Source organism: Odontesthes bonariensis, chromosome 1 (genome assembly GCF_027942865.1).
Source record: "Odontesthes bonariensis isolate fOdoBon6 chromosome 1, fOdoBon6.hap1, whole genome shotgun sequence".
NCBI classification, from domain to species: Eukaryota; Metazoa; Chordata; class Actinopteri; order Atheriniformes; family Atherinopsidae; genus Odontesthes; species Odontesthes bonariensis.
In genome coordinates this window covers 10512832-10540566 of record NC_134506.1, presented here as the reverse complement: position 1 = coordinate 10540566, position 27735 = coordinate 10512832, and the positions used below count along the sequence as shown (strand labels likewise).

The 27735-nt window shown below is 41.0% G+C and overlaps 1 protein-coding gene across 1 annotated transcript; it reads left to right on the top strand.

The window, feature by feature from the left end:
• Positions 1-5540: 5540 nt before the first annotated feature.
• Positions 5541-27182, top strand: LOC142384411 (adhesion G-protein coupled receptor G1-like). The gene is made up of 15 exons (XM_075470680.1): positions 5541-5929; positions 13634-13706; positions 15221-15486; positions 15876-16062; positions 16856-16895; positions 17157-17244; positions 18291-18410; positions 18629-18745; positions 19306-19348; positions 19465-19571; positions 19737-19852; positions 19959-20221; positions 20315-20414; positions 20536-20810; positions 26195-27182. Exons 2-15 carry the CDS (start codon positions 13643-13645, stop codon positions 26320-26322), a joined length of 1914 nt encoding a protein of 637 aa, XP_075326795.1. The 5' UTR covers positions 5541-5929; positions 13634-13642; the 3' UTR covers positions 26323-27182.
• The last annotated feature ends 553 nt before the right edge of the window (positions 27183-27735 follow it).

Genomic DNA, 27735 nt, shown 5'->3' with positions numbered 1-27735 from the left:
CTGCCATTTTCACAGCAAGAGCAAATCACAAAAAAAACAGCTTCTACTCTTTGCTAGTTTTTTATTAGAATAGTTCCTCACAACAGATGCAAATTAGCTGTAAAACCCCACCCTGCGAATAGTCAAGATTGGTTCCAACATTCATATCGAACACTTGGGTTGGATGACCTCATCCTTTTGAGACTGTAGGTGGTGCTGTTGGTGGTGCTCTGTAGACTCTCAACAGGAATCTGCAGCCACGGCATTGATAGCTTATTTTGCTCATGATATGACTTGTAAAACATGTTAAAAAACTTGATTCTTAGCCGTGGGAATTTAAAGACATCAAGATAAAGCACCCACAATCAAAATGAAGCAAATCATAATTTTAAAACATCAGATGTTGAGAGACAAATACTGAAAATTTTACAGTACGTGTTGTAAACGGCTTTTGTATAATCAATGTGCTCACTTCTCTCAGGAGAAAAGTGAATAAATCTTCTTCCTTACTTGTCATAGAAGTGAGTCTTTATGAAAGGTTTTGGAAGAATCCTCGTCTTATTGAGTGTCTTTCTCTCTCCCTCCGCCGGTCAGTTCAATTTCTGGAACAACCTGAAGGATCAGGTTCCCATTTTAACTCAAGGCTGAAAAGAATGATCTCTTTAATTCCAGGCCATATCAATTTCCATCCTACCTGAAACTGAAGTCTTCAAAAAAATCATGTTTGGTTTGCTTGCTTAAACTAACAGTGCATTTTTGGCCATATCTGAAGTGGGAATACGTGCAGAGGTGGAAAAGAAGAAAGTTCTATGAGAGAATGAGTCACATAGTGTGCAATGACGGCCCACATGTTTTAGTAATAGAAAGTCTGTAATCATGTGAAGTGAGACAAACACATAGCTTGAAACCAGACGGCCAGACCTGCCTCAGCATGTGCCTACACTCCATATTAGAGCGTTGGAAACAGATGCCACGCATGTCTGGAATGTCTGCATTACTTCCACCACAGCGATGATACTGAAATCAACTTGTAGAATAAATACTCATTTGCAAGTGGCAGTCGATTCAAGGATCATACGGCTTTGTGTGAGCTGTGCTTCCCCTTCTCTCTTGGGTTTTAGGTGTGTAAGAAGAAGCAGGCAGCTTAATGAATAGGTCAACCTTCAGTGCTGCAGCACGGCGGGTCCTCTCTTTGTTTTGTCTCTCATTCTTATTCACACACACACGTCACTTGCTTCACAGCATCACAGTTAGAGTCCACCAGCTGGCAGTCATCACCATGGTAACAAAGCCCAGCCGATGAGGACCCTTGTGTGTGGTTTATTGCTTGTGTGTGATGTTGGTTTAACAGGGTTTTAATAATGCATAGGGGCAGACCTGTGTGTGTGTGTGTGTGTGTGTGAGCACACATTGATTTTCTTGTCTGTTTCAGACAAAGGGAAAGAATGAACAGAGATGGGAGATTTTAACGTTAAAGAGCATCTGATGCACAGCCAACTGCGCGTTTCAGTTAGAACGGTTAGTATGTTGCTTATGTGCACATTTTATTGTGTTTTACAGCAACCGTCCATGTAGAATTTTAGTGTGGCCCTCTGGGATACAAAAGCAGGGAGATGTAGGAGAAGAGGGAATGGGGGGTTGAAAATACAGGGAAGTGAGGAATTTCCAAACCTTTTGAGAATTTCACCATACAAGGTGGAGTAAAATGCAACCACAGCATGTAGATAGAGATGGCAGAAATGTTCAAATGAAAAGGGCTGTGCTTCCCAGGGGAGACTCTCTTTACTAATCTTATCAGCACCAGAATACCCAACTGTGAAGTGAAACCAGCATTTATTGGTTTAATTTTTTCAAAACATTTGAATATCTTACTGGGAAATCCATCAGTGTAGGGAGTTTGAATTCCCCTGCTTGTAATTTTAAAAAGTCTAGTCATTTCAAAAGCTTTTTTTCTTCTTTTTTTTTAACTCAGAGAAGCAGCAACTCACACATTGAATATCCTGAATCTCAAGTCCCTCCTCGTTTCTTTAGCCATTACTGTGGAAAAAAGGCCATACAGCAGCGATTTATTCAATTCTATCCAATTTCTAAGTACACACTTCACACCATGCTGAGCTGTGCCAAGTTTTCAGCTAACATCTCTTTGGGAATCACCTATAATGTGTAGACACAGCATACCCACACATTCAGCTTCTGAGTTAGGTGTTGTTTTTATTGTTTAATTATTCATAACTTAGAGTTAAGAAGAAGACAAGCACATTCGGGCAGGTCTGAGTTCTGGACTGAAAAAGAAGGAAAACAGCCACTATCCAAGGAAGAACTTCAAGGAACTTTGCTGCATCAAAGTGCCCAAACTTGAAATTTCATTGTAACAATTGTATTTCATTACATAAAACATGTCATGTTCCAAATTTAATGAACTGCACTTTAACGTAAGTGCATCTTCAAAGAGAGTAACTGTGAGACTGAGGGTAGGGGTGGTGATGGGGGGGGGCGGTATTATGTATTTCTGCACGAGGGTTTTTCCCTTCTCTTCACGAGTTCTTCTAAAAGGCATTATATCTGGTAGTTTAACTGCAGCTGTGGGTTGGTTTATTTAGTTACCTCTCGTTATTAATGATTCTCATCTCCACTGCTATATTTGTGCACATGTTGAATATGTCTACGTGTGTCCCGTAAAACTGCAGTTTGCCCACATGTACGTGAAATAGCAGCACATGTTAAACCATACGAACTCAGAATGGTTGCAACAAAACTGGGTGAAATGCACTCGGTGTTGCTGAACTTGGGAAAGGTGTAAGGCTGATTTAAACCCCTGTTAAAGCTCTTGCGTCTGTATTGAAAGCAAGCCTTGCTCTTTTGTGACTGTGCTGTAAAGTCGTTCAAATAGGCGAAAATAGGTGAGAGACCCCAAAAGATTCTGAGACCATTGTTGCTGAAATTGACAAGAAAGGCTCCTGTGAAAGGCCAGCGTTTGGAAATGTCCTCAGTAACATAAAACTTGATGTTTGTTTCTGAATACATTAAAGTAAAGTAAAAAATTATGATTCAGAAACAGGATTTGGCGGAAATCTCTGCAAAGCCTTGCATGTAGTGACGGGTGCTGTGGTCGGCGGTGTAGATCCTTTAACAGTGACTTGGCACAATGAGTTTTTTTTCTTCTTTCCCAGGTTACAATGTATCATTGTTACGACCTTGGGAATGCTTTATTGTAAGGAGGGGTGTGTTTCCCATGCTTATTTACACAGTTGGAAATGTGCTCATTCCAAAATAATTAAGTGGGCTTTACGGATTAGAACATTTGCTTTTAGATAATGTTCTTTGTGGTAGTCTATCACTGTCACGTGTTGCAGTTCTGAATCACACCGTCCTGTCTTTCCTACTTCCTGTAACATTGCCATTCAGGTAAATTGACCGCTGTGTCACATGGTAGACTGCATCTAAAAAGTCAAGTTCAGACGATCGTGGATTCCTTTAACCACGTCTGGAGATTCCTTTTAGTGATATCCAATAAGCTAACCCCGCAAGATGACAAGCATGACCAAACATTTGCTGCTTCACTCCCTTCCCTGGTAATGCCAGGGGCCCTAATAGCTCATCCATTAAGAGAGGAACTCAGACGCTCACAGAGCCTTTATGGTCTTGCATGGAGATGGACGAGAAGATAACAAACTTGTGTAGGCTTGAAACTCTGCTGACTGGAGCGGCTGGAGCTTTTTATCTGTTTTTTCCTCTCACTGTTCTCTGCCTCTCATCAGTTCTTTGGTTGTCTCTCACTATCTCTTTCCTTCCGAATCTCACAGCAGCTTTTTTTTTTTTTTTGGGGGGGGGGGGGGGGGGTCATAAGTGTACTGTCACTTTTGTCTGCGTTTGTGTTCTACATTTGTGCGTCAGTGTGTGTGTGTGTGTGTGTGTGTGTGTGTGTGTGTGTGTGTGAGAGAGAGAGAGAGCCCAAGCACACCTGTCATCACAGAGACAGCGGGCCGTTTATTATCCCACGCAATTCAACGGACACATCCTGCGCCACACAGGCAACCACACGCTTACATGCACACACGCAACCACACGCTTACATGCACACACACAACCTCTCACGTAGACGGTTGAACAGAAGAGAGGACAGGGGCCAGGTGCATCAGAGCGGTGCTTCTTCCTCTCTTCTCCCTCCTCTTTCCTCTTTTTTCCTCTAGTATCGAAAGGAGAACCTCAACCTAAGCTCAATATTTAACCTTTGTGCTGCAAGATGCAGTTTGGACTGTTGAGTAAGCGCCATTAGTGGCATCAGACATTAAGAATGCTGGCTTAAACTTTAACCTTCTTCCACACCTGCAGCTCCATGTTTTGCAGAATGGTAGAGGTGTTCAGTAGTTGCAGTAACGCTCTTGGTTACATTTTTCTTTCATTGAAAGACGGAAGGAAGCAATAATGAAGCTGATGACAAGTCTCATTTCTCTTTTATAGCTGTTCAGGGAAGATTACGTTTAATCCCCAAAACACTCATGTGTTGGCTATGTTTGCATTTTATCTTCAGGACTGTTTCTTTCTTTTGTTTTAAAGCTTATGTACAATCAAGATGTGGTCTGCGGTGATAACTGAAACCTGACAAGTACCAGATACGTGCGCCATCATTCACTGGCTCCCCCACTGCCACTGTAGCAAACAGTCTAGGCCTACAGAAAAGCCACTTTCAAGGCTTTTGGCCGACATGGTCCTTTATTATTACACCCACAGACAGATTGACAGGTCTCTTAAAGAGTGCTGGCACCTAAAGGCACCCTAAGGAGTTCTTAATTCAATCTGAGAATTCCATTTGCAATATCCTGAACTGAACGTGGGATCTACACAAATGTGCACTTTCAATCCATATCAATCTAATTACAGGGATTAAAGGATGTGATAGCAAAGGCTAATGTAATAAAAGGCTATAAGTCGATAACAATGACATTATGTGGTTATTTTGTCGTTAAAAAGACACTGAAAACTTTGTAGCGCTATTTGTCTGCTTCATGGATGAGAGCGGCTTTAAAAAGTCAAATTACTGGCTGTACTCCCATTTAGGCCCCTCAGGCCCCCCTCTGTTCCCATACCCATCCATTTCCCTGCCAATCTTCACGTTTCACACCTTGTTGCGCTGACAACGGTCAAGTGAGACAGAAATAGCAAAGAAAAGAATTACAGAACGGGACTGTACATCAAAATAAGAGCGCAAATTTGGTTACGAGGGGGGATTTGTACAATAATCACTTAAATTCGCTAAAAAGACAGAAAAGAAAAAAAAGAGGGGGGGGGTGAAAGAATAAATAAATAGCGCCGTGGTTTATGAATATATATAATATGCCTTTGGTAAAGCTTCCTAAATTATAAGCTTTTGGGCCAAAACTGTGATTGCTTTTTTATTTTTTCTAAAAACAAAAGAGAAAAACACGTTTGACTTGTGAACAAATTCGTTATCAAATTGTGAATAAATACACGGAGCGTTTCGCTGACTCCTCTGCAGCTGGCAGCGTGTTACTGTGAAAGTCTTTCAGGAAACAGCAGCTTTTCACTCAGAGTGACAGACTGTTTCTCTTCTCGCACGTGAGGACGCAGTGGTCAGCTCTGCGCACCCGCTTCTCTCTCTGCGCACTTTTCCATTTCAGATCATATCTTATGTGTCTCGAGCGTTCGGACACTGAAGAAATATTTTTCAAAGCTTGTGACGAGGATTTTATTTTTTTAGCTGATCAACCTGAGTCCCTTTTACATGACGGACAACAGAATTGGAGTTTCCATTCCCAAAGTTATCGCCGCGTTTTGTTTTTTTTAACCAAAGGACTTATTCTGTTATTTCTCATTGGTATCACTTTGTGTGAAACATCCAGTTGAAGCTTCATTTTCCGGCGTTGAGCATCTGAAAGTCGTGCAGCAGACTTCAGGTGGACCCCCGACAGCACTGCTGGAACCCCTGAAGGTTAGCCCTCTTCTTCTGCTTCACGCTGGACTAATGGTTTATAATGCTATGAATATGACTTGTGGAGGGTTTTATATTTATAAGCAGCTCAGTTACAGAATGGCCTATTATAAACTAAACACTGTCACAGTTTAATTTTAATTTCCTCAAACGGTGGCATAAATATTAATATTCTGGAAGTCATCGTTATTCTCATTTGGACATGAATCAAACCATGTCCGTTTCATACCGTTGAAAAGTCCTAAATTGATTATAAAAGCAGTATTTTGTAATAGACTGATTTGCACTCCTTTGTTGTTCTTTTTAAATTGCATTTGGCCCCTCATTCAAATGAAACTTTATCGTTTTTCTTTTTTTATTCTAAGTGAACGTACGCGCTGATGTTTTTATTTCCTGGCCCTTGTTGGATTTACAGTGACCGGGTCTTCATCATCTTCATAAGCCTTCCTGCACGAAGTGGTGAGGTTTTTGTTGTTGGTGTTGAAAGGTGTAAATGAAAGGCACAGAGCAGGGACTTTATTGCTCTAACCTGCTCTCTGTGCAGCTGTAGTATGTGGTTTCCTGGCTGTGCCAAGGTGTGGAATCAAAAGACTTCACTCAAAGAAGAAGAAGAAAGAAAAAAAAGATGCGAAAATGAGTATGAAACGAGGGCATTGCCCTGTTTTCAAGATCTAGAACCTGGCAGATCAGAGAAACGACTGAAACCAAAAGTCAATAAATGACACATCAGTTGTTGTTGTTGTTTTTTTAAAAAAAAAAACCTATTTCTGCAAATACAAACGATGTGGCTGTGAGAGTCACTTCAGAAACCCCTTCTGCTTTGTGCTGACATAATTTTTCATAATGCGGAAAAGAAAGCCCTTAATGGCGAACTAAACCTCGTGACCCACACCTAAAGACACACAAGGTGATTTAGGCCTAATAATATGCTGCCTTTTGTCTGTCTGTATGTGTGTGTGTGTGTGTGTGTGTGTGTGTCGTTTTATTGATTTATTCATGGTCCTGAAGGACCTATCTGCAGCATTCCACCTGCTCCTCCAATTTCCTCACCAGATAAAAGTCACGATACAGATAAAAGAGCACATAAACACGTGCACAGGCGTGCACGGTGCATCACTGTGGTGCTGTTACAAAGAATGCAACTCAAATGTAGCCCAGGGAGCATTCCACGCCGGCCATATTACTTCCAATCTCCCGCAGAACATTTCTGTGCAGAGGGCTTATATTCTCACTGCTGCTATGATGCAGCTCTTTTAGTTTTAGTTTCAGCATTTGCTGCGTGTGGGAACATGAAAACCATTACAAATAGATTGTAGACGTCTCAGTTTAGAAACGTACTCAGGAGCTGATGGATACATGACTGTAGACATGTTTTCACAGACTTCTGTGCCGCTAACAGCGTGTTATGTACAGCAACAGCAACCACAACACGTTGCTCGCTTCTTGTATTGTGACACAGGGAAACCAACATGATAACTGGCAGAGGCAGTTCCTCTGGCATAAAGAGTGTTTATTCACTTCTTCTTACAGAAACAAATGTAAGAAGAAGGTATTTCCTGGCAAATTTCCTCATGGGGCCTTTGTTGTATTTTACTGTTCCTGATACGGTGAGTAGGATGAATCAAGAAACCCAAAATACAGATTTTCTTTTTTTCATTCAAACACAAAGCTTTCAGTTTGAAAATTTTAAAAGTAGCCTTTGAGCTGCATACCTGCCCTTTTATTTTGTCCACACTGTGCAAAGAGTGAGAGCTGCCCGTGTGTGCGTATATTTGTGTAGGTGTACGCGTGTGCGCCCGTCTTTTAAACAGCCTCTGAATCAGCCAGTGATCTCTGACCCTTATTCATGCTCGCTGTCACTTCGCCTCCACAGCTCGACAACAAAGAGCTGCTTTTGTTCCACGGTTCACTGTTCCCTGCACATTCTTCGCTGCCTCACTCTGCTGCTTGTGGAGGAGTGGCCGCCTGCAAACTGCTGCTGGACGATAAAATCCAATCAAATCTCGCTTTTGTCAGGTTTATCGATACAGTTTTGTCGTCAGTAGAACCCAAAATGTGGTGTGCGAGCTCAAGATTCGTCCAAGAGAAAACTGACATCAAATGGTTACAACTCATCGGGATATCTTTTTTTAGTATTTCCTTTAGGTGACGAGTCAGCAATATAGACGTACAGACATGAAAAGTGTTAACAGACTGCTGAAGGAAGGCAGGAAGTGGTAATTTCAAGTTACTGTACTGCAAACACGGCCCACGTATCATAGGAAATTAAATGAAGATTTGAGATTTAGATTAGGGCTGAGAGCTAATTCAACTTTTTGATTTATAAAGTCTTTCCAAAAACTTGTGAAGTAAGACAATACGGGTTTATACTGGTACAGTGTGGTGATGCATCAGACAGCCTTTCCTTCAGCCACTCACAGCGCAGTCCTGGCCTCTTCTTTCCCTCTCTTTCTCCCAACAAATGTGAGCTGCGTGGTCGCCGCACTTCTCCTCATTTTGTTGCCAATTTATCAACTGTCCAAAAACAAAGCAAAAAATGGAAAAGCAGCCAGTGTGGAAAAATGCACCTAATCTAGCATCTTTTTGGACGAGCTGTAAACACTTTGTGTGGAAGGGAGCCTCCGGGACAGCCCTGTGAGGACGCCTTGTACCTCACACACCCATCTGTCTCCCCCTGCTGAGAGGGAGAGGCATGTCTAACTCTGTCAGTCATTATTTCACTTGTAAACACAGAATAATTTAAAGCGCGACCAGTTTTTATTGGGATGAAAGTGCAGGTGCACTCGCACAGCCATCCCATGACCAACAAGTCCCACTGCAACTGCCCAGCCTAGTTAGATGTGTCAAATTAGGGATTACTGGTTCATGTTGCTCACTAATTTCAACTCATGAAAAAACATGAAAATCCATTTTTTCATTTGAATTTGGGGCTTTAGCTGTGATGAAATATAGTACATGACAGCACAGAAAGTTGGAGAGAAGCAAAGATTTGATCACAGAAAGCAGAGTGTTAGTTTTCTTTTGATTGAATTTTCTGTTGAATTTCTTTTTATTTAGTGGCACTATATGGAGCTGTTGTAAGATTTTTCAAACTGAAGCAGCAGTAAAGCCTTTGACTCACCTTAATACCAGTATGGCGGAAGACAAAAGTGATCTACCCTCGCATATCTGTACATAGTTGAAACATCACTGAGAGGAGTCTCACTCTGTCTGTCACCAGCTCTCTATTATGCGGCTTTTTGGCTGCCAATCCACTCTGCGAGCTTCACCAAAACCTGCAAAGATGATTAATAATGACGAGTGAGTCAGACCGCCGTACGATGACTCAGGAGGGGAACATTTACTGGAAAACCCAAGCACAACACTGCCATCAGAGGAGTCGGGGGTGTCTGTCACATTTGCTTGTGGGTAGCGGGAGGATATGCACGAACACACACACACAAATAAGAGGCCTCTACCGTCTTGGTGTGTGAAGGCGAGCTGTGAAGAGTTAAAGACACAGTTTCATTATGAGTGTGGATGCCATACTTTGAACTGAGAAATCTTAAGGCCACAGTAGGTGAGCAGTGTCTGCATTTTACGCAGTCACACACACACAATCTCTTAATGCCAGTGCTCGCTCGATGCCTCTCGCTCTCACACAAGAGCTGGGAAGTGAAAGAAGAGGGGAATTCTTTTGCTGAATGGATGCCTGGTTGCAGTGCAGGGACAATAGAGTGGGCGTGGGAGTAGAAAAAGAGTTAGATTACATGTCATGCCAATTCAGCAGGTTCAAACGCTGTGTGATGGAAGGAAAGTAGAAAATTATGAACTGAGGAAGAGTAAATTCTTCTGTCATTAAATGCCAGAGAAAGGAATTTCACGTTTCATCTTAAGACACGCATACAGAGACTTTGTGCCCCATGCAGGGTAACTGAATGTAAATCTCAACTGGGATATTAGACACTTTTCTACAGGCCACTCACTATCATGAAGGCACACACACACACACACATAGTGAAGGCTGCTGTGTTGACGATGGGGCTCATTTATGCCTCTCCTCAAACATTTCTGTGAAACTGAGCGTGTTCACACTTATCTTTGGGTGGGGTGACAATGGTGTACTGGTTCTTCTTCTCTTCTCTGTAACTTGAGGTCATCTTTGCCAATATGCCGTCAGTCACAGAAGTGTGATGAATTCACCTCCGCCTCTGCAGTGACTATTGTAGCATCTTCTTGTTGAGTTTCTGCATGTGTCATCATTTCACCCCAAAAACACATTAGTTGGCCCAAATTCAGCCACTTTGGACATTGTTGTTTGCGTAGCCATTAGTGAACCTAGCATCATTTATGATTTATTTGCAAAAAAAAAACAAACAAAAAAAACATACCCTGTGTTACATTTATTGTTTAACTACTTAGAAGTTTTGTTTGGAGAAAATGGGGACAGTTGAGACAAATAAATTCATCTTTTGAATGAGCTCACTATGCAGCTTAGAGACAGAAAATGTAGCATCGGATTTTATCACACGCTTTCATCACAATGTTGATGACACTGCAGGGTTGTCAGTGTTTTATCTGGGATGAACAGCATTGGAAAGGATAACCGTGCACCACCACTGGCAAAACAAAAGGGGGATTTAAAAATCTTTGATTAAAGTCTGCTCAGAGCCTGGGGCCCAGTCGAGCTGCACTCAACTGTGTTTCCATTCTGAATGTAACATGGCTGGAGCCTTTCTGCAACTGGTGGTGCGTCCGATCCATTTACACCGATTTAATATCCGTTTTTATGACGAAACGTATCATTCAGACAAAAATGAACAAGTAGAAATTTCCGTCAGGTTACCAAATACAATTCATGTCGTGAAAAAGTTACTCAATTTTGAATCTTCTTTATTAATTTCTTTACTAAATCACAAAACATAAATACCCCGTGACCCTGAACTGAATTAACTGGGTAAAGCAAACTGATGGATGGACAACACATATAATGATGTTACAGGAAAATACACATTACTATAATAGTATTGCAACAATCAACACTTCCTATGGAGGATGTTTTTGGGAGGTTATTTCGACCAAAGCACAACCGCGGCGGGTTTCTGCATGCCTTAGGTTAGTAGACCACTGCCACATTGTGCATTTACTACCACCACAAGCCTACACTATGCACTATGAAATCAGACCAACTGAAATCAACTTTGTGTCGATCAACGTTTTTATCAAAGTTAGTTATCCTGTTCAGTACGTCGTCATTGGACAGGCTATGTCAAACATATGGATTTAGGGTTGAAATGATTTGCAAATCATAGCATTCTGTTTTTACTGTCACACACCACCCTGATGTCTTCAAAAATTGGCCTGTAAGAATTGTGATTCTTTCAAAAAATTAGATCAATGAATCTGAAATGGTTGATGTACTAGTTTTGAACATCACCAGTTTAATTCCCATTGACTTCTAAATCACAACATTTCTGAGCCTAAAATACAACGTATCATTTATATGACAAATGATACGTAATCAATTATTAACCACTTGAATTTACACCGTGGCAAGCCCTAAATATTTCATGTCAATTAAAGAAAAGGGAACAAAAACCACAAAGATTTCTTGCGCGTTACGCAGAAGTTTCATTTTCACACATTTTTTGGATTAAGCTGAGGTGAGAACCAGGCTGTGTGATATTGTTTGCTTTCAACATTATTACTTTGTCCTATTTGGTCCACTTGTCCTCCGGATCTGAGGTGTTCTGGTTGACTCGCATGCACACAGGCCTTTGTCAAAGTGAAACAAAAAATGTCATATGCCGAAGCCTAGTTTCCACTTATGTAATGCTTCGTATTTTACTGAACTGAGAAAGAGATCAGACTTGTGTTATTCCTTTAGAGCCCTTTATCTACTTTTCCCCTCAGTACAGTAAGGAATGTATCTGATGTCGAGATGAAAGGAAAACAACAGGATACTGGCCTACATAAGCATACATAAAACTAGTTCAAATGTATTTGACTTTTAGTTACATACCTGAGCTAACTAAGAAACAGAGGTATTACAGCACTGGGTTGATTTGGAAACCTTGCTTGAATAAGATCAACAAATCCAATTAATTTTGAACCAGGATGAAGGATATCCATCCATTCATCCATTATCTACTCACTTCATCCTGTTCCGGGTCGCAGGGGGGCAGCAGCCTGTCCCAGTGAGAGGCGGGATCACCCTGGACCGTCATCAGTCCGGATTAGGGATGATGTCTCGTGTAAAAGAAGTGTGGAAACGTGAGGGAGCACATGAATTTGTCTTGAGTGAGACGGGGACTTACATTGTCTGTGTCTTGTTAACAGACTTTACAGCTTTCGCTTTTACTGTCTGTTAACTCCTTTAACAGGAGTCCCAAAATGCCAAACTTGAGGCCTCAATACGCTAGTCAACTAAGCAATGAATAGTGTCACGGTGTGGTATGTCCATCTTAATACATTGTATTATATCCAGTGTACGAGTCCAAGACAGATGAACAACCAGAATGGCATGAAAATGTTTCACATTGTTGCTCTGTGTTGTTTTAACTGTTCTGTCTGCCTTTTTGTGTTGTTGTCCAAGTCTTAAGTACTGCTCAAATATCAGGTGTGTGTCTCGGTATACGCTTCTATAAAAAGCCAACTGAACTGACCCCCCCACAAGACTATGCAGTCAGGTATATTTTCTGCTCTCTGTTGCTCTTTGTCTTAGAATATTAGAGTATCATTTCCTTTCTGTCACTGCCTACTACATGGTCTGTGGTTCAGTCAGTTCCTGTCTGTCCTATGATGTTCAGGAGAACTGTAGCATTTCTGTTTCCCCTCCAAAATCAGCCTCTGCCTCTGTCTCCCCACACAAAGAATCAGTGTTTGGTTTAAGTCAAAATGTGGTAGTTCTTCTACAGAACAGAGAAGTGTGTTATCATGCGGCCAATTGCTTAAACCTTTCAAGTCTGTCAGTGTTGCGAAAACTGTCTGGGATGAGCTTGCATCTGAGGTCAAGACTGAACATTGATAAAATGGCTGTGCATTCATGTGGTTTAGACATCACTGTAATATTACATAAAATGGGTTTTTTTAAAGGAAACTGCTTTTTTTCCCCCTTTTATTTAGCTCTCACTCCTGCTGTTTCTGCACTTGACTGTTAAGAACCAAAACAGTCGATATCAGCGATGTTAGCCGTCGTCGCTGGAGTAAGAAAAATGAACTTATTAAAGGGACGATGGAAAGAGTGAGCTGTTGGTCCGTGTGTGCATTTGGCAGTTAAAGGGGAAGACTGTTTCCATTGATAAGAGCGCATAAGGGTCCCAGTGTGTATTTTGAGCCTGAACTCATTTGTATTCAGTGATATGAGTGTGCAGATAAGAAACCAGGCGACTGGATAAGAATAGTATTGATAAAAAAATGTTTTATTATGTCAACCTTGTGCTGCGTCAGGGTACCCTTTGTTTTCTTCAGGATGTGTGTCTGCACATAGTGACAGTGGGAAGGATATGCTGGCGTTTTTAAAAGATTTGCCTTGTATAGTCATGAACTGAATGCGAATGTACACGAGGCATTTTTAGGAATTTAATCCTCCAGTTGATAAGCTCCTGGTTTTATTTTGTGGGATGTCTGTTTTTGTTTTGGTCCTTTATGCATATGCAGAAATGAAATATAGATCTGTTCCTGTTTTTTTTTCTGTATTTCAGTTTTTGTCTCTCTGTGTTGCAGCTGTTGGTTATGGAGACCCGACTAACGGATCCTCTGAAGACTGTGCTCTTCTTGATCCCCCTCCTCTGCGCCGGTATGATTACCTCACTGGGACCACAGTTTATTCCTCACGTTCACATGTCCATCGAAACTGTCGCAGCTCACCACTTTTTTTTTTGTTTTGTTTTTCAAATTAAAGTCATTTCAAAGTTTTCCTTTGTTCAGCATTGGAAGGGTTATGCCTTCCATTCTGTGTCAGTGATTCACAACAGAAAAAGATCCTCATTTTGACTGTGTGGTCTAGATGTAAAAATGGACCATACAATGAAATCTTTTGCACATGTCTGCATAATGCCATGGCTGACATGACCACAGAATAACAGACACATCAGTCTGCATGAGGCTGGACTGAGAAGAAAAAACAAAACCAGAGAAAAGAATGTCAGTTATTTCAAGGGCTGAACACCTGCAGCACCTGCATACCACCATAAACCCTTAACCGGGTGAGTCACATGTGACTGCCACTTGACACGATCAACAAACTTACCTTTTTTTAATTTCAAAACATGTTTCTGCTGTTTCTCTCATCTTGAGGCGCTCCAGATCTCCGAAGCACTCAGCTTTGTTATGTTTTGACGTTAAAATGTCCCGTTAAATCAAATATAGTTTTGTCATCAGATCCCTATTTTCAAAACACTAAATGATAGGTGTGGTGCATTTTTGGAACCCTGAGAGTATTCTTTGCTGACATGAGAAAAATTCCACTTCCCACCAGTGAACTTTCACTTGTACAAAGAGTTATCTAAGGGTCAGATTAGGGCTCCAATGATGACTGAAAGCAATAATGATGAGTCATATCTTGAAGTGTGTGCAGCAACTCTGCATTATCCACTAAGACAACAGAAAGCTCAATAACTCCTGAGGCAACAGTGGTTTGTATACACAACGATGGATGTGCACGCCACACAACTATTTGACAACATTTAAATGCCAGAGCAAAGTCAGAGCAAAGAAATACAGAGTAGGGGGAAGGTAACAATAATTTTTTTGCACAGAATATTGTGCATTCACCTGTTGTACGTGGGAGTCATTGAAATAACTGAATAATCGACATGTCCTTAAACAGGAATTCAACTTTATAAGAAACATTGACTGCTCCTATCAGAATGCTGTGCTCATATCCGTCCATGTCTCCCAGGCAAAAGTTTATTTTCTCTGACGATGACAGCCTCATGTTTAAATTGGATGGAAATAGCGGGTATAGTGGGTGTCCATGACTGTCACAGCTTGTGACAATCCCACTTCTAATGTAAGAGAATAGTTGCCCAATAGCTGTGCAAGCTTACCTCACACACCTGTGTGGCTTGGCCATTAAATGACTAAAACGTCCTTTAGCACATCTACATTTGACTTTATACACCTGTTGATCCATGGACAGAAATTGTTTACAATTTCACATTAATCACAGTTAAAAACAGATCTCTGAACACCATTTTACAAAACCCCGTATACTACTGTTTCATATTAAGTGGCTGAAGAAAAAAATAAATGACAATTTTTGTTTATGATTTGTTTCTATATCTTCATTGTGTACGTTTTTTTTAACAGTTTCCAGTGAAAATGACCTGTATTTGAAGTTTTGTGGCACCTGGCGTCACGGCAAGAACGCCCTGAACCTGAACGTCAACCTCTCTACCGGCTGTGGTGGGATCTCCATTTCAGCCAATGAGAGCTCCCTGTCCATCAATGGGAAGATCACAGCGCAGTGTGCCAGGTCTGATGTGATTCCTCTCAACAAATTTGGACTTAATTCAGAGGTGGACAGTGACTTCTGTCTGTACTGGGAGCCACTGCTGGACCAGTTGAAGCTGAAGGTAAATCAGAAAAAGAAAACTTTTAGCCCAGCAGGTCCTCATCTCTCACATCTCAGAGCTAATATAACTCAGGTTTTTCACTTGTTATCTGTAACGGATCATCCTGCTCTATTGAGCAAGTAAAAGTGTAAAAGCAAAAGAGAACAAAGCTGAGTGTGTCTTCCTTTTTTTCAAAGTCAGCTCGATGTGAGAAGGCGTGGAAACATAACAGCTTCATTTTTTAACTCAGAAACCAGATCATCAGTTCTGAAAATAAAGCCATTTGTTGTGCTAAAATGCATGCATGTGAAACGAGTAGGAGTCTTAAGAGTACTTCATTGCTGGAGAGGATAAAAAGCTATGTTCTTTTCAATTTTATGCAGTTTTGTTTGTTTTATTTTGCTGTTTAGGTTGGAGGAAGGAATCTCACTCTGTGCTGGCCTGCAAGCCCGAAGGACTCCTGCTGCACTGATCTGAGTTATGGTGCCAATGCACCCGAAGCAAAGTATGGAATCATCAATGGAGCAGTCAAAGATGACATCATCACAGATAAAATACTGACAGCCTACAACTTTTCAGGACGTTCCACTAGCACCGGTAAGGAAGGATGGGAATCTATGTACAAATCTACAAAAAATAGTCCAAATGGGTAATATTAGATATAAAGAAAAATTAGTTTTTAAAAAAAAAATGTACAAAGAAAACTGATGAATTCATATGTACTCACCTCCACAAGATGAGTACTTTGTAAAGCCACCTTTTGGAGCACTTTCATTTTTTAGGGTATGTCCCTATGAGCTCGCCACATCTGGCAAGTGGGATTTTTTGGCTATTCTACAAAGTGAAACTGCTCCAGCTCCACCATTAATCTTGAAGTTATGCCACATATTCTCACATCTGTCGCGAAGAATAAACCATATACTAACCACCTTATATTTAGCACCAACCATCACTCCCTGCTGTCCCCCCCACAGTATGATGCTGCGACCACCATGCTGAATGATGGTGTTCTAAGAGCGATGGGAGGTGCTGGGTGTGTCAGACACATCGTTTTCTTGATGGCCAAGAAAATTCAGTTTTAGTCTCACCTGACCACGTGACCTTCATCCATATGCTTTTGAAATCCCCTTCATGCCTTTTGGCAAATTTTTCTGCAAGCAATGGCTTTTTTTTAATACTTTTTCACACGGCCGTAGTTATCAAGATTAATGTTTCAATTATTAACCAAATATTTTCTCAACTGTCCTCTACTTCTGTCACATTTCCACAGCAGTTGTTATTGTCTTTGGTCAAATAAACTGTGCTTAGATAAGTCCGAATCTGCTTAAATCTGAAGAAGATACTATGGCTTCATTTTAACAGTCTGCCTTTGTCTTTTCTTTTTTTGCAGATAAATTATGTAAACAAGCAAACCAGACCTTCTTCAACAAGTAATTTTTCGCACCTTTTTCATCAAACCCATTCCATCTGTTGCAGAAGTATCATGACGTGTATTTTTGACAACACCCTTCCTCATTCATCTTTGTCTTGTTTGTGAAAGCCACTGCAAGTGAAGGTTAATCTAATCACAGAACACATTCTGACTCCAAACAGGAAGCTAAGCATTAAACTTTGCAAGGGTGTGGTCTTACTAAAATAACTTTGTTTTCAACTTAAAATCCTGACTGTGTGGGTTTTATCTCTCTCTCCAGCACTGGAGAGACTGCGACGAGGCCTCCCTGCGCTAAAAGATTTGAGTCAGGGTTGAAGGAGGCAACAGGCAGCGACATCACATCATCTGTAAGGCAAAGCTCACAAAGAACTGTTACAAGAAACTCACTTTCACTTTGGGAGAGTTTCCTCAACTGAGTTAATTCCTAAAACTTGAGCACCAACAAAACTCGTGAGGAGACCCAAAGAAAAAGTGTGTCGGCAATCAATATGTTATCCTCAGAACAGAAGCTGCGCTCGACAGCAGGGAAGAATAACACATCAGACTGTGGATTCACGCCCACCTTAGTTCACAGCAGGAACAGGACACAATAATTAGTCATACCTGTTTCTGTGTTGAAGCTACTGATGTCACCAAGGCCTGATCATAAACAGTAACCACTGTAATTGTTGTTTTTGCGGCGTTTTACCTGCATCTCTTCCTGAACAAACTAACAAGCATCCAGCTCTTATTCTTGTTGCTTTGTTTTTCATGAAACTCCAATCTGAGTGAAGATTAAAGACTTTTCCCAGCATGCATCTAACACAGCAGTGCAGTCAAAAAGACTTGGAGTCGTTCGGAAAATACGATCTCTAACCAACAATTTCTTCTTTGTTTGTCTTCTTGATGTTGCCACTTTGGCAGCAAGGCTGCCTTACTCCTGCAGCTGTGCAACCATTTTTATTCAGGCACCTACTTAGTAGCAGGCTTTGAAGTCGAGGGCACTGGTGTTTTAGTTGAGAAAAAAGGTGGCAGGGTAGCCACATGAGAGAGCAATGGGGCTGCTTTTTTCTGGCAAGTAGAGGATGGATGTAGAAAGTTGACATTTTCAACCAAAGTATCTTAAAATAAAACCACCCAGCAATCTACAGATGTACTCATTACAGCTGTTTGCACTGTGGGGGTGGTGATGTTCTTACAAACAAATAGAGCTGCTGGGCGGTACAAGTTGTGTCTCAAGCTTTGAACAATGCAAAGATCTTCCATTGCATATCTAACTGCAACAATTAAGAATTCATTTGGCTGATTTTTGATTGGGTCCATTTCTTTTATGTATTGACTTTAAAGTGACTAAACTGAAGCCATGGTGTGCTAGCTGTGTCATGCTGTGCTCTCTTTCCATCCTGTTTTCTAGGCCACTTCAGGTTTATCAGAGCCCGCTGTAGCTGTCCTCCTTCCTCGAGTGTTAAACAATTTGACAAAATCTTCAAGCAAAGTGGTCATTACTTTCTTCAACAAGAACTCGCTGTTCCAGGTGAGCTGTTGTTTGCTCTCAGTCAACGTAGATATTTGATGACCTCATGCCCTGCCTACCTGCCATTTCTTTCCAAGATTTGAGTTGTGGACATTGTACTGTTTGTATCGACTGGAATGTTTTAAGTCTCAGACACTTTTGTTCTCCCATGTGCAAATATAAAGGGTGTATTTCAAGAGGGGAAGGTAACGAAGTGTGTATGTATTTGTGTGTTATAGGAGGGGTACAACGAGGTCAAGCTTCTTAATGATGTGGTGGATATTTCAGTGGAGAATGAGATCATCGCAGATCTGTCTGAGCCAATAAGGATTGGCTTTAACCATGATGTCATACCTGTAAGTTTGTCTACTTTGTTGCCTATTATGGCTCATTAGTTTGTACAAAAAAATTTGACGGCCTACTTCAATTAAACACACTGGTTTTGACTCATATAGTAAGATGTGAAACACTGATGTCCATAACGCCATTTACTGTACTGTGTGCACCATAGAGCTCAACAAACTCAGCCCCTCACATTTGGTTTTGCAGCAGATGCTGTTCGAAAAACAAGGGATGTTCCTTTTTATTTCCATGACGTCCGCTTGTGTTGTTCAGCGACTCAGACAACACGCAGAAACCACCTGTAGGTTTCTTTTCTAACCAGACACAGAATGTGCTCTTCACTCGGCTCAGTCTGTTGCTTCTTCTCTGTTTTGCACACGGCAGCACATCGAACCACCTTTTAATGTCTGGATACAAGCCGTCTTTGGCGATGTGGTCACAGTCAGCAAGCCACCTTTTTTTTGCATTGAGGACACAGTTTGCAGTTGCAGCACTTTCAGTCACAAGCATATCTGAACATCCAAAGCTTAGCTGACATCAATAAATCTGTGTTGCATCTTCCTCTTTATTTCAGAAAAAGCATTCAAGGAAATGCGTTTCATGGGACACTCGGAAAGGTTTGAAGCCTTTAAAATAAATATCAGAACCTCTTTTTATACACCACACTGTATATCTGTACTTTATGTACCGTGACACACAGGAATAAGCTGAACTCTGTATTTTCTTTGTGCAGATCCATTGCTGGTGAATTGGTTGGTGGATGGATGTGAGACAATAGTGAGAGGAGCAGAACACACAGAGTGCATGTGCAACCATCTGACTTACTTCACTGTGCTGGTGGTAAGACAAACAGCAGATAAACAGCTATGTTTTATATGACAAACAAACTACAGAGAGAACTTAAAAGTAATACAATCGTCGAACGGAGGAAACGCATGAAATGCATAGTACTGAGAATACAGACTGGCCCTGTTGCGCTGCTCATTGCACTTTATCCACTGGCAGGAAATGAAGCCTCGACCAGTGCGCCATCTGCTGGCACTTTCTGCCATTACGTCTGTGGGCTGCGCTATATCCTTCATCAGCTGCATTGCACTCATTGTTTTACTCTGCAGGAAAAGGTAATACCATGTTTTAAAGAGTTTATACGCTATATGAATAACAATTTTTTATTGTTATTATTATTTTATTACAACTAACCTAATTTCCTCTCCACGTTCCTCTCAGGAAACGATCAAAGGAGCAGTCCATCCCCATCCACCTGGGCTTAGCTGTGTCCCTGGCCTTACTCAGTCTGCTCTTTTTCTTTACTGGGGTCCTCGCCAACGTGGGAGGGGAGCGTGTTTGCACATGGGTGGGGGGATTCCTCCACTATGTGCTGCTCAGCTCCTTCACCTGGATGGGCATAGAAGCGTTCCACACCTTCTGGTTGGTCTACATGGTCTTCAGCCCCTCCCCAAAGTCCTATGTCTGGATCCTGGTTGGCTTCGGTGAGTATGTGAAGTCATATTTCTGAAAATGTATCTCGTGGTTTATGACGGTGATGTACAGTACATGTATGACCCTCTAATATTCTCTTCCAGTTCTCCCCGTTGTTCCTGTTGTCATCCTGACAGCAGTGGGTGATATTTATGGGCTGAGAGAAGTGGTGCCAAGCGATGACATCTCCAGCCCTTATCTGATGTAAGCTTTTTGTTCTATGACTCTTGCCATTAAGAAACATGCAGCAATACTTGGGCAGTGAATAAGTAAAAGTACACAGATCTCGAAATAATGGTAGACTGATTGTATTTGTTTTCTGCAGGTGCTGGATGAAGGGAACCAGTAAGGCCTTGCTAGCTCACTATTTCACTACTATGACAGTCCTGACCATCTTGGTATTGTCAGGGATTGTGATGCTTTTCCTCGTCTTCCGGGAGATCCGCACCAGGGATGAATGGAAGCAGAACCGAGTGGCTTTTCTCAGCATCTGGGGCCTCAGCTGCCTCTTTGGCACAACTTGGGGTCTGGCCTTAATAAACATCGAACCACTGTCAGACTTCATCCACTTCCTCTTCTGCATCCTAAACTCCTTTCAAGGTTTGTGTCTGTGTTTGTGGTGTGCAGTTGCTCCAGACTCCACTTTAGGTTTAAAATATGTATCAACTTGTGTGAAATATTTCAGATTTTTTTCCCCTATTTTTTAAAGAGGTTTTATAACAGCAGAGAAACACTTATGTGTGTATGTTATCTTATTTAACTTATTCGAACCTTTGCTGAAGGTTTCCTATCTGTATATGCTCACTTAAGGGTTTTTTGCCCCGTTCAAAGAGAACTTGATACGCAACATAGGAAATTAAACAACTTCATCTGATATAGCAAAGATTAAGATGAAGTGACTCCCTTCCTGTTGTCTTTGAATAATAAAAGTCTTTGATGATAGTCTAAATGCTGTGAGGTTAAGGAAAGATGTTTGGAGGACTTCTTAAAGTGATGGTTCGGAGTAGATTCACCCTAGGGTCATTTGAACCGTGACATCCAGCCAAGTAGCCCACCCGAAGTTTTTCCGATATTGGCCGAACATCAGCTGAGTTACTGAGTTATCCCGAATAGCTTCGTACAAGCGCTAATGGAACCTGGCAGTATCTCCAAAATTACCACACTAAAATCACATGCCATGACACCAAACTTCTACAGTAGTACAAATATGGTCTGTACTCACAAAACGATGCATTTGGAAGTTTGTACATAGTCCAGGAGTTTATTATTATCAACACAAGCCTAATAGCTTCTCTGCTGCTAAAGCTGCGTCGACGTCACTTCCTTGATCTGGGAGCTTCAAAGTAAGATGAGGGTTGATCTACTACTGTAGACAACAAAGCAAGGCTGCTCAATTTCTCCATTGATAAAATAAATTGACAACTGTACAACATAAAAATTCATAAAAATTCATGTAGAATATAGCATATACTTTATTGTCTACAGTAGTAGATCAACCCTCATCTTACTTTGAAGCTCCCAGATCAAGGAAGTGAAGTCGACGCAGCTTTAGCAGCAGAGAAGCTATCAGGCTTGTGTTGATAATAATAAACTCCTGGACTATGTACAAACTTCCAAATGCATCGTTTTGTGAGTACAGACCATATTTGTACTACTGTAGAAGTTTGGTGTCATGGCATGTGATTTTAGTGTGGTAATTTTGGAGATAGGCAAGGCAAGGCAAGGCATCTTTATTTATATAGCGCATTTCATACCACAGGTAACTCAATGTGCTTTACATAAAGACAAGGCATTTAAAAGAACAGCATAAAGCAGCATAAAAACAAGCAATTTAAAGAGAAAAAAAATAGAATAAAAATTAAAGCAATCAAAGAAGAGGGGAAAAAGAAAAATATAAACTCAACCATAGGCACACCGAAAGAGAAATGTTTTTAACCTGGATTTAAAAGTGCTTACAGTTGTGGCTGATTTCAGTTCTGCTGGTAGTTTGTTCCAGTTGTGTGCAGCATAACAGCTAAAAGCTGCTTCACCGTGTCTAGTTTGAACTCTGGGCTCCACTATCTGACCTGAGTCAGCAGATCTCAGAGCTCTGCTGGGTTTATACTCAGCTAGCATGTCATTCATGTATTCTGGACCTAAACCATTCCGTGATTTGTAGACGAGCAGCAGAACTATAATATCTATTATGTATCTGACCGGGAGCCAATGTAAAGACTTGAGAACTGGGGTGATGTGATGTGATCTCTTTGTTCTGGTTAAAACTCGGGCTGCAGCGTTCTGAATGAGCTGCAGCTGTTTGAGACTCTTTTGGGGGAGTCCAGTCAGAAGACCGTTACAGTAGTCAAGTCTGTTGGAGATGAAAGCATGAATCAGCTTCTCCTGATCTGTTTGGGACATGAAACCCTTAATTCTGGATATGTTCTTAAGTTGATAAAAGGCTGATTTGGTGACTGATTTGATATGATTGTTGAAGGTCAGGTCTGAGTCTATCAGCACGCCGAGGTTCCGGACTTGGTCTTTAGTTTCTAGAGACAGTGACTCAAGATGTTTACTGACAGCAAACCTCTTCTCTTTGTTGCCAAACACAATGATCTCAGTTTTTTCTTGATTTAACTGAAGGAAATTTTGGTTCATCCACTTTTTGACTTGCTCTAAGCAGTCGCACAATGACTCTATAGGACTGCAGTCATCTGGAGACAGTGCAAGATATATCTATGTGTCATCTGCATAGCTGTGGTAGTTGACTTTAGAGTTCTTCAGAATTTGACCCAGAGGCCCAGAAGGGGTCCAAGAACTGATCCCTGAGGAACTCCACATGTCATAGCCACTCGATCAGATTGATTACTTCCAATAGTCACAAAATAACTCCGCTCCTGCAAGTAGGACCTGAACAATTCTAGGACTGTCCCGCTGAGTCCTGCCCAGGTTTCCAACCTGTTCAGCAGTATACTGTGATCCACAGTGTCAAATGCAGCACTGAGATCCAACAATACCAGAACTGACACCTTGCCTGAGTCAGTGTTCAACCTTATGTCATTTAACACTTTATTAAGAGCCGTTTCTGTACTGTGGTGAGGTCGGAAGCCTGACTGAAATTTGTCAAGGAGTCCACTGGAGTTCAAGAAGTTACTGAGTTGATTAAAAACCACTTTCTCAACAATCTTGGCTATAAAAGGAAGATTTGAGATGGGTCTGTAGTTGGTTAAAATGGAAGCATCCAATGTTGTCTTTTTTAGGAGTGGCTTGATGGCAGCTAATTTTAAGGGTTTAGGAAACGTGCCTGATTGAAGTGAGCAGTTTATTATTTGCTGCAAATCTGTTTGGACAGAGCTTACAATAGTTTTAAAGAAGTCAGATGGCATTGTGTCAAGACAGGATGTCGATGGTTTAAGATGCTGGACTGTTTCTTCTATGGTTTTTTTGGTCAACTGTATTGAATCTGACATCATAGTTGATTGATTCCTAGGTGGTTTTAAGGTTTGTGTCATTTTATTATTTTGCTGATTTATGTTGATATTTAGCCTTATAGATTTGATTTTTTTTCATTGAAAAAACAAGCAAATTCATTGCATTTTTCTGTGGAACAGAGTTCTGAAACTATCTGTTTTGGGGGGGTTGTCAGCTTATTAACTATAGCAAACAGAGCACGAGTGTTGTTGATGTTCTTATTAATCATTTCAGATAAGTGTTGCTGTCTAGCGCGGAGTAACCCGTGGTTAAAATTACAAAGACTTTGTTTGTAGAGGTCATGGTGAATTTGAAGTTTAGTTTTTCTCCATTTACGCTCTGCTTTCCTGCATTCTGTTTTCAAGGCCTTTATCATCATAATGTTTCTCCATGGTGTTCGCTTTCTGCTCAAGATCATCTTATTTTTAACAGGTGCAACAGTATCCATGACATTTGAGATTTTCAAGTTAAAGTTATCTAAGAGTTCATCAACTGTCTCTGCACTCGCAGTTGATGACATAGCTATAACTTCCATAAACTTAGCACTGGTATTCTCATTTATGTACCTTTTTCTAACAGACACACGGGTTAACTGAATGTTTGGAACTAACTGTAAGTCAGAGAACACACAGAAATGATCAGATACTGCCAGGTTCCATTAGCGCTTGTACTAAGCTATTCGGGATAACTCAGTAACTCGGCTGATGTTCAGCCAATATCGGAAAAACTTCGGGTGGGCTACTTGGCTGGATGTCATGGTTCAAATGACCCTAGGGTGAACCTACTCCGAACCATCACTTTAAGGACTTGTGAGAAGACGACCGTGCTGCAACAAGAATTCAAACACACTTACTCCAGGTTTTGACGTGGGTCTGCAGCACTGAAATTACATGTGTTAAGTCAATATTCTACAAAAAGTGCTCTAGATACTGTGTCTAATACACCCTTATCATATATCAGTTGTATGCTAAAGGAGATAATAAAGAAGCACTGAAGCTCCTTTCCCCAGTTTTAAGAGAATACGAAAGGCTCCTTTAATGACTGCTGATTAGATTCTTTCAGGTCCTTTCCACTCATTTTGGAACCTTCCAAAACCAAAAAGACTATTCGACAAGACTTTTAGTTTCTTGTTAGGAATAATACTTCCTCTATTTGAATTACAGCTACTGGCTATGTAGCTTAGCCGCGACCCTCTTGCAACACTGCACAGCCTAGTTTATTTGCCTCAGATCAAATCTTTTCATATTTTTTCAAAAGATTGCTTCAGATTTGCTTTGCTACTGAATGAAAAGCCAGCTATTGTTGGCTCAGAGATTGCTGACTGTACTTGGAGACAGAGGTCTATTGTATCAGCGTGGGAATGAGACCATAGCCATGGCTAATCTGGAGACTCTGTTGCTGGTGCCTATCAGACATAAAGCTATTTCCTCTCACAGGCAGCAGCACACTTGTTTTTGATTCAGGTCCAAACACTTAACCCCATTTCATATGCTGCTAGTTCAACGTCTGCGTCTCATACTCGTGGCAACAATGAACAGGTTTGCCAACATTTTGAATGGTATCTTCAAAGACAGCTGTGTTGTAATACAGCAACAGGTATTCTAAAACGACATTTGAAGCAGAACAAAGAACAGAACAGACTTTTTATTAGCATGCACAAGTGAATTGTGCCGAGACAACAGAGTGAAGGTGTGTAAACACTGTATAGACAATTAGATTATTATTATTAGATTATTACTAGATTATTAGATTATTACTATTAGACTATTAGATGCTCACAGACAGCATCTCACATTTTCCTCTTTTATCACATTAAAGGTGGCTTGCTGCCTTTTCTAGAAGCCGAAGAAAACGGAAATTCTGCTGAAACACTTTTTTCTCAAAAGGATTTCCTTGTAACTTTCTAGCATTAATGCTATAAACCATTGTCCTATCACATCCTGACAGCTAACACAAATGGAATAGATTATTCTCTGAAGCGTCATTTGGTTAAATAAAAAAACATGAAACAAGTTTTAGTATCCTAAAACTACGAAAACCATGTTAACTATTCTTGTCTTATTTTAGACTGCATCCACATTCAAAGTACGCACATATTTATACATTGATCAGCTATTCTGCTGGCAAAATCTGCATCCTGCCACTCACATGGACCAGTTACAACCCACCTAAACAGCTTTGCTGACCAGTCACATCTCCCATATGACAACAGGACTCACCCTACAGTCGCAGCTTCCTCCAGCAGTAGGGCAGTGAGCTTTTTAAGCTCCCCCGCTTCAAACTCTCCAGGTACCAATCTGATGGCATCTGTGGGAAGCAAGCTCAATCCACAAAGATCCCAGCTCAATGTCAGGCTCCCCGGGACACCCTCAGACGTTCTTTGTTCACGCTTTGACGATTCAAAGTTCAAAGTTGTTCTTAATATCATGGCTAATCTAAGTATTTAAGAACTGAAAATTGAAATGGATTCTGAAAAAGGATGTTTAAAAAGGTAAAGATGCGTAATGAATGAATCCTGGGTCTGGTTTGTTCCCCAGGCTTCTTCCTGATGCTGAGGTTCTGCATGTTGGACTGGATGCGGAAACAGGCGAGTGGCTCTGTTCTGGGCAGCACCAGCTCTGGATCTACAAGGCAACACATGCTGCAGTGCCAGGAGAAGAGTTAACTGGGCTGAATAAAGGTGTGGTGCAGAGTACAGCAGCAAAATCAAAGCTGCAGCAGTCAGGCTTTTGTAGAAAAATGCAGTCTACCGTCGGACTATATTGTTGGGACAAACAGACCGGAGAAGAATGCACCACCACTGTCTGAGTTGCTGTAGATTCCCTGTTTGCTCAGCATGTGGTGAATATGTGTGGGAGCAGTCTTTGTATATGGATTGGTTTGCACAGGCACACCAAGTAAGTTTCTAAAAAACTTCTCCCCAGTCAGTTTGAGCCACCGCCTGCTCGGTGCGGCTTCAACTGGCGGCTTATTCAGTTTTTGTGTTGAGCTAATGATGATGGGATGACGGTCAGTATTTCTTACTATACAAATTATATTAGTTTTAGCTTCTAAAGGACTGTTTTTGTATAAGCCAAAATTTGTGATTTAAATCTCTCTGTATGGTTCATTCCCTTAGATGTGTTGTGTTCATTAGAAATCACGTGAGGTGAAGAGTTAGAAAAGTGCATTTTGCAAACATTTTTTGCGCAGTTATAGTGGCAGACGTCACTCCTAGTTCTCACGCATTTGGGTGAAGATTAACTAAACATAATGTTCAGTCACGTTTTGCTGGAAGCATGTTTGTCAGGGGCCAGATGCATAAACTATAAGCACACACATGAAACACGTGTTTGCCTTTTTGTGCACATAAACAGGTTTTACAAAGGAAGAACGTGTGCACCTCTTCAGCACATGTTGGATGTGCAGTGTTTCCCATACATTGAGGAAACTATGGCGGCCCGCCATAGTTTCCATTTGGCCGCCATAGTTTGGCCGCCAATCGTTTGAAACACAGCTATTTTTTTTTTTTTTTTTTTTTTTTTTTTTTTGAAACACAGCGATTTCCTCGAAAACCAACCAATATGACTATACAACAGGTGAATTAGTAATTAAACATGTCCTAAAGTGTGCAATGTCAGAGTTTCGAAGTTTAGTGGCAAAAAAGATTTATGTATTATTAGTCGCTGTCGGGGCGATTGACACACGTTATAGATTAGTGGGTGCGCGTGCATAAAGATCAGCTGTAATCATCGTGATTTCGTTGACAAACATATTTTTTTGACCTATTTATATTCTGAGAAATAATGTGAAATTTGAGCAATGACGAGTACACTAGTATGTTGTCCGGTATGTTGCTTAAAAAAATAGTAAGCTCAATAGTTTCTGTTTAAAATAAGGTGTTTCATCCGTCCCGCATGTGTGGTTCAACCATCCCGACTAGGCAGAGCGGGGTGAAGTTGGTTTTATATTCGACATTCGCCTATTTTCCAGCTTTGTAATTGTAATAGCGTCGCGAAAACCGCACCAATTAGCCTCAGGATGGTATTAATATTTACAGAAAACTAAGACTAACATACCACAGGCTTTATCAACTCAC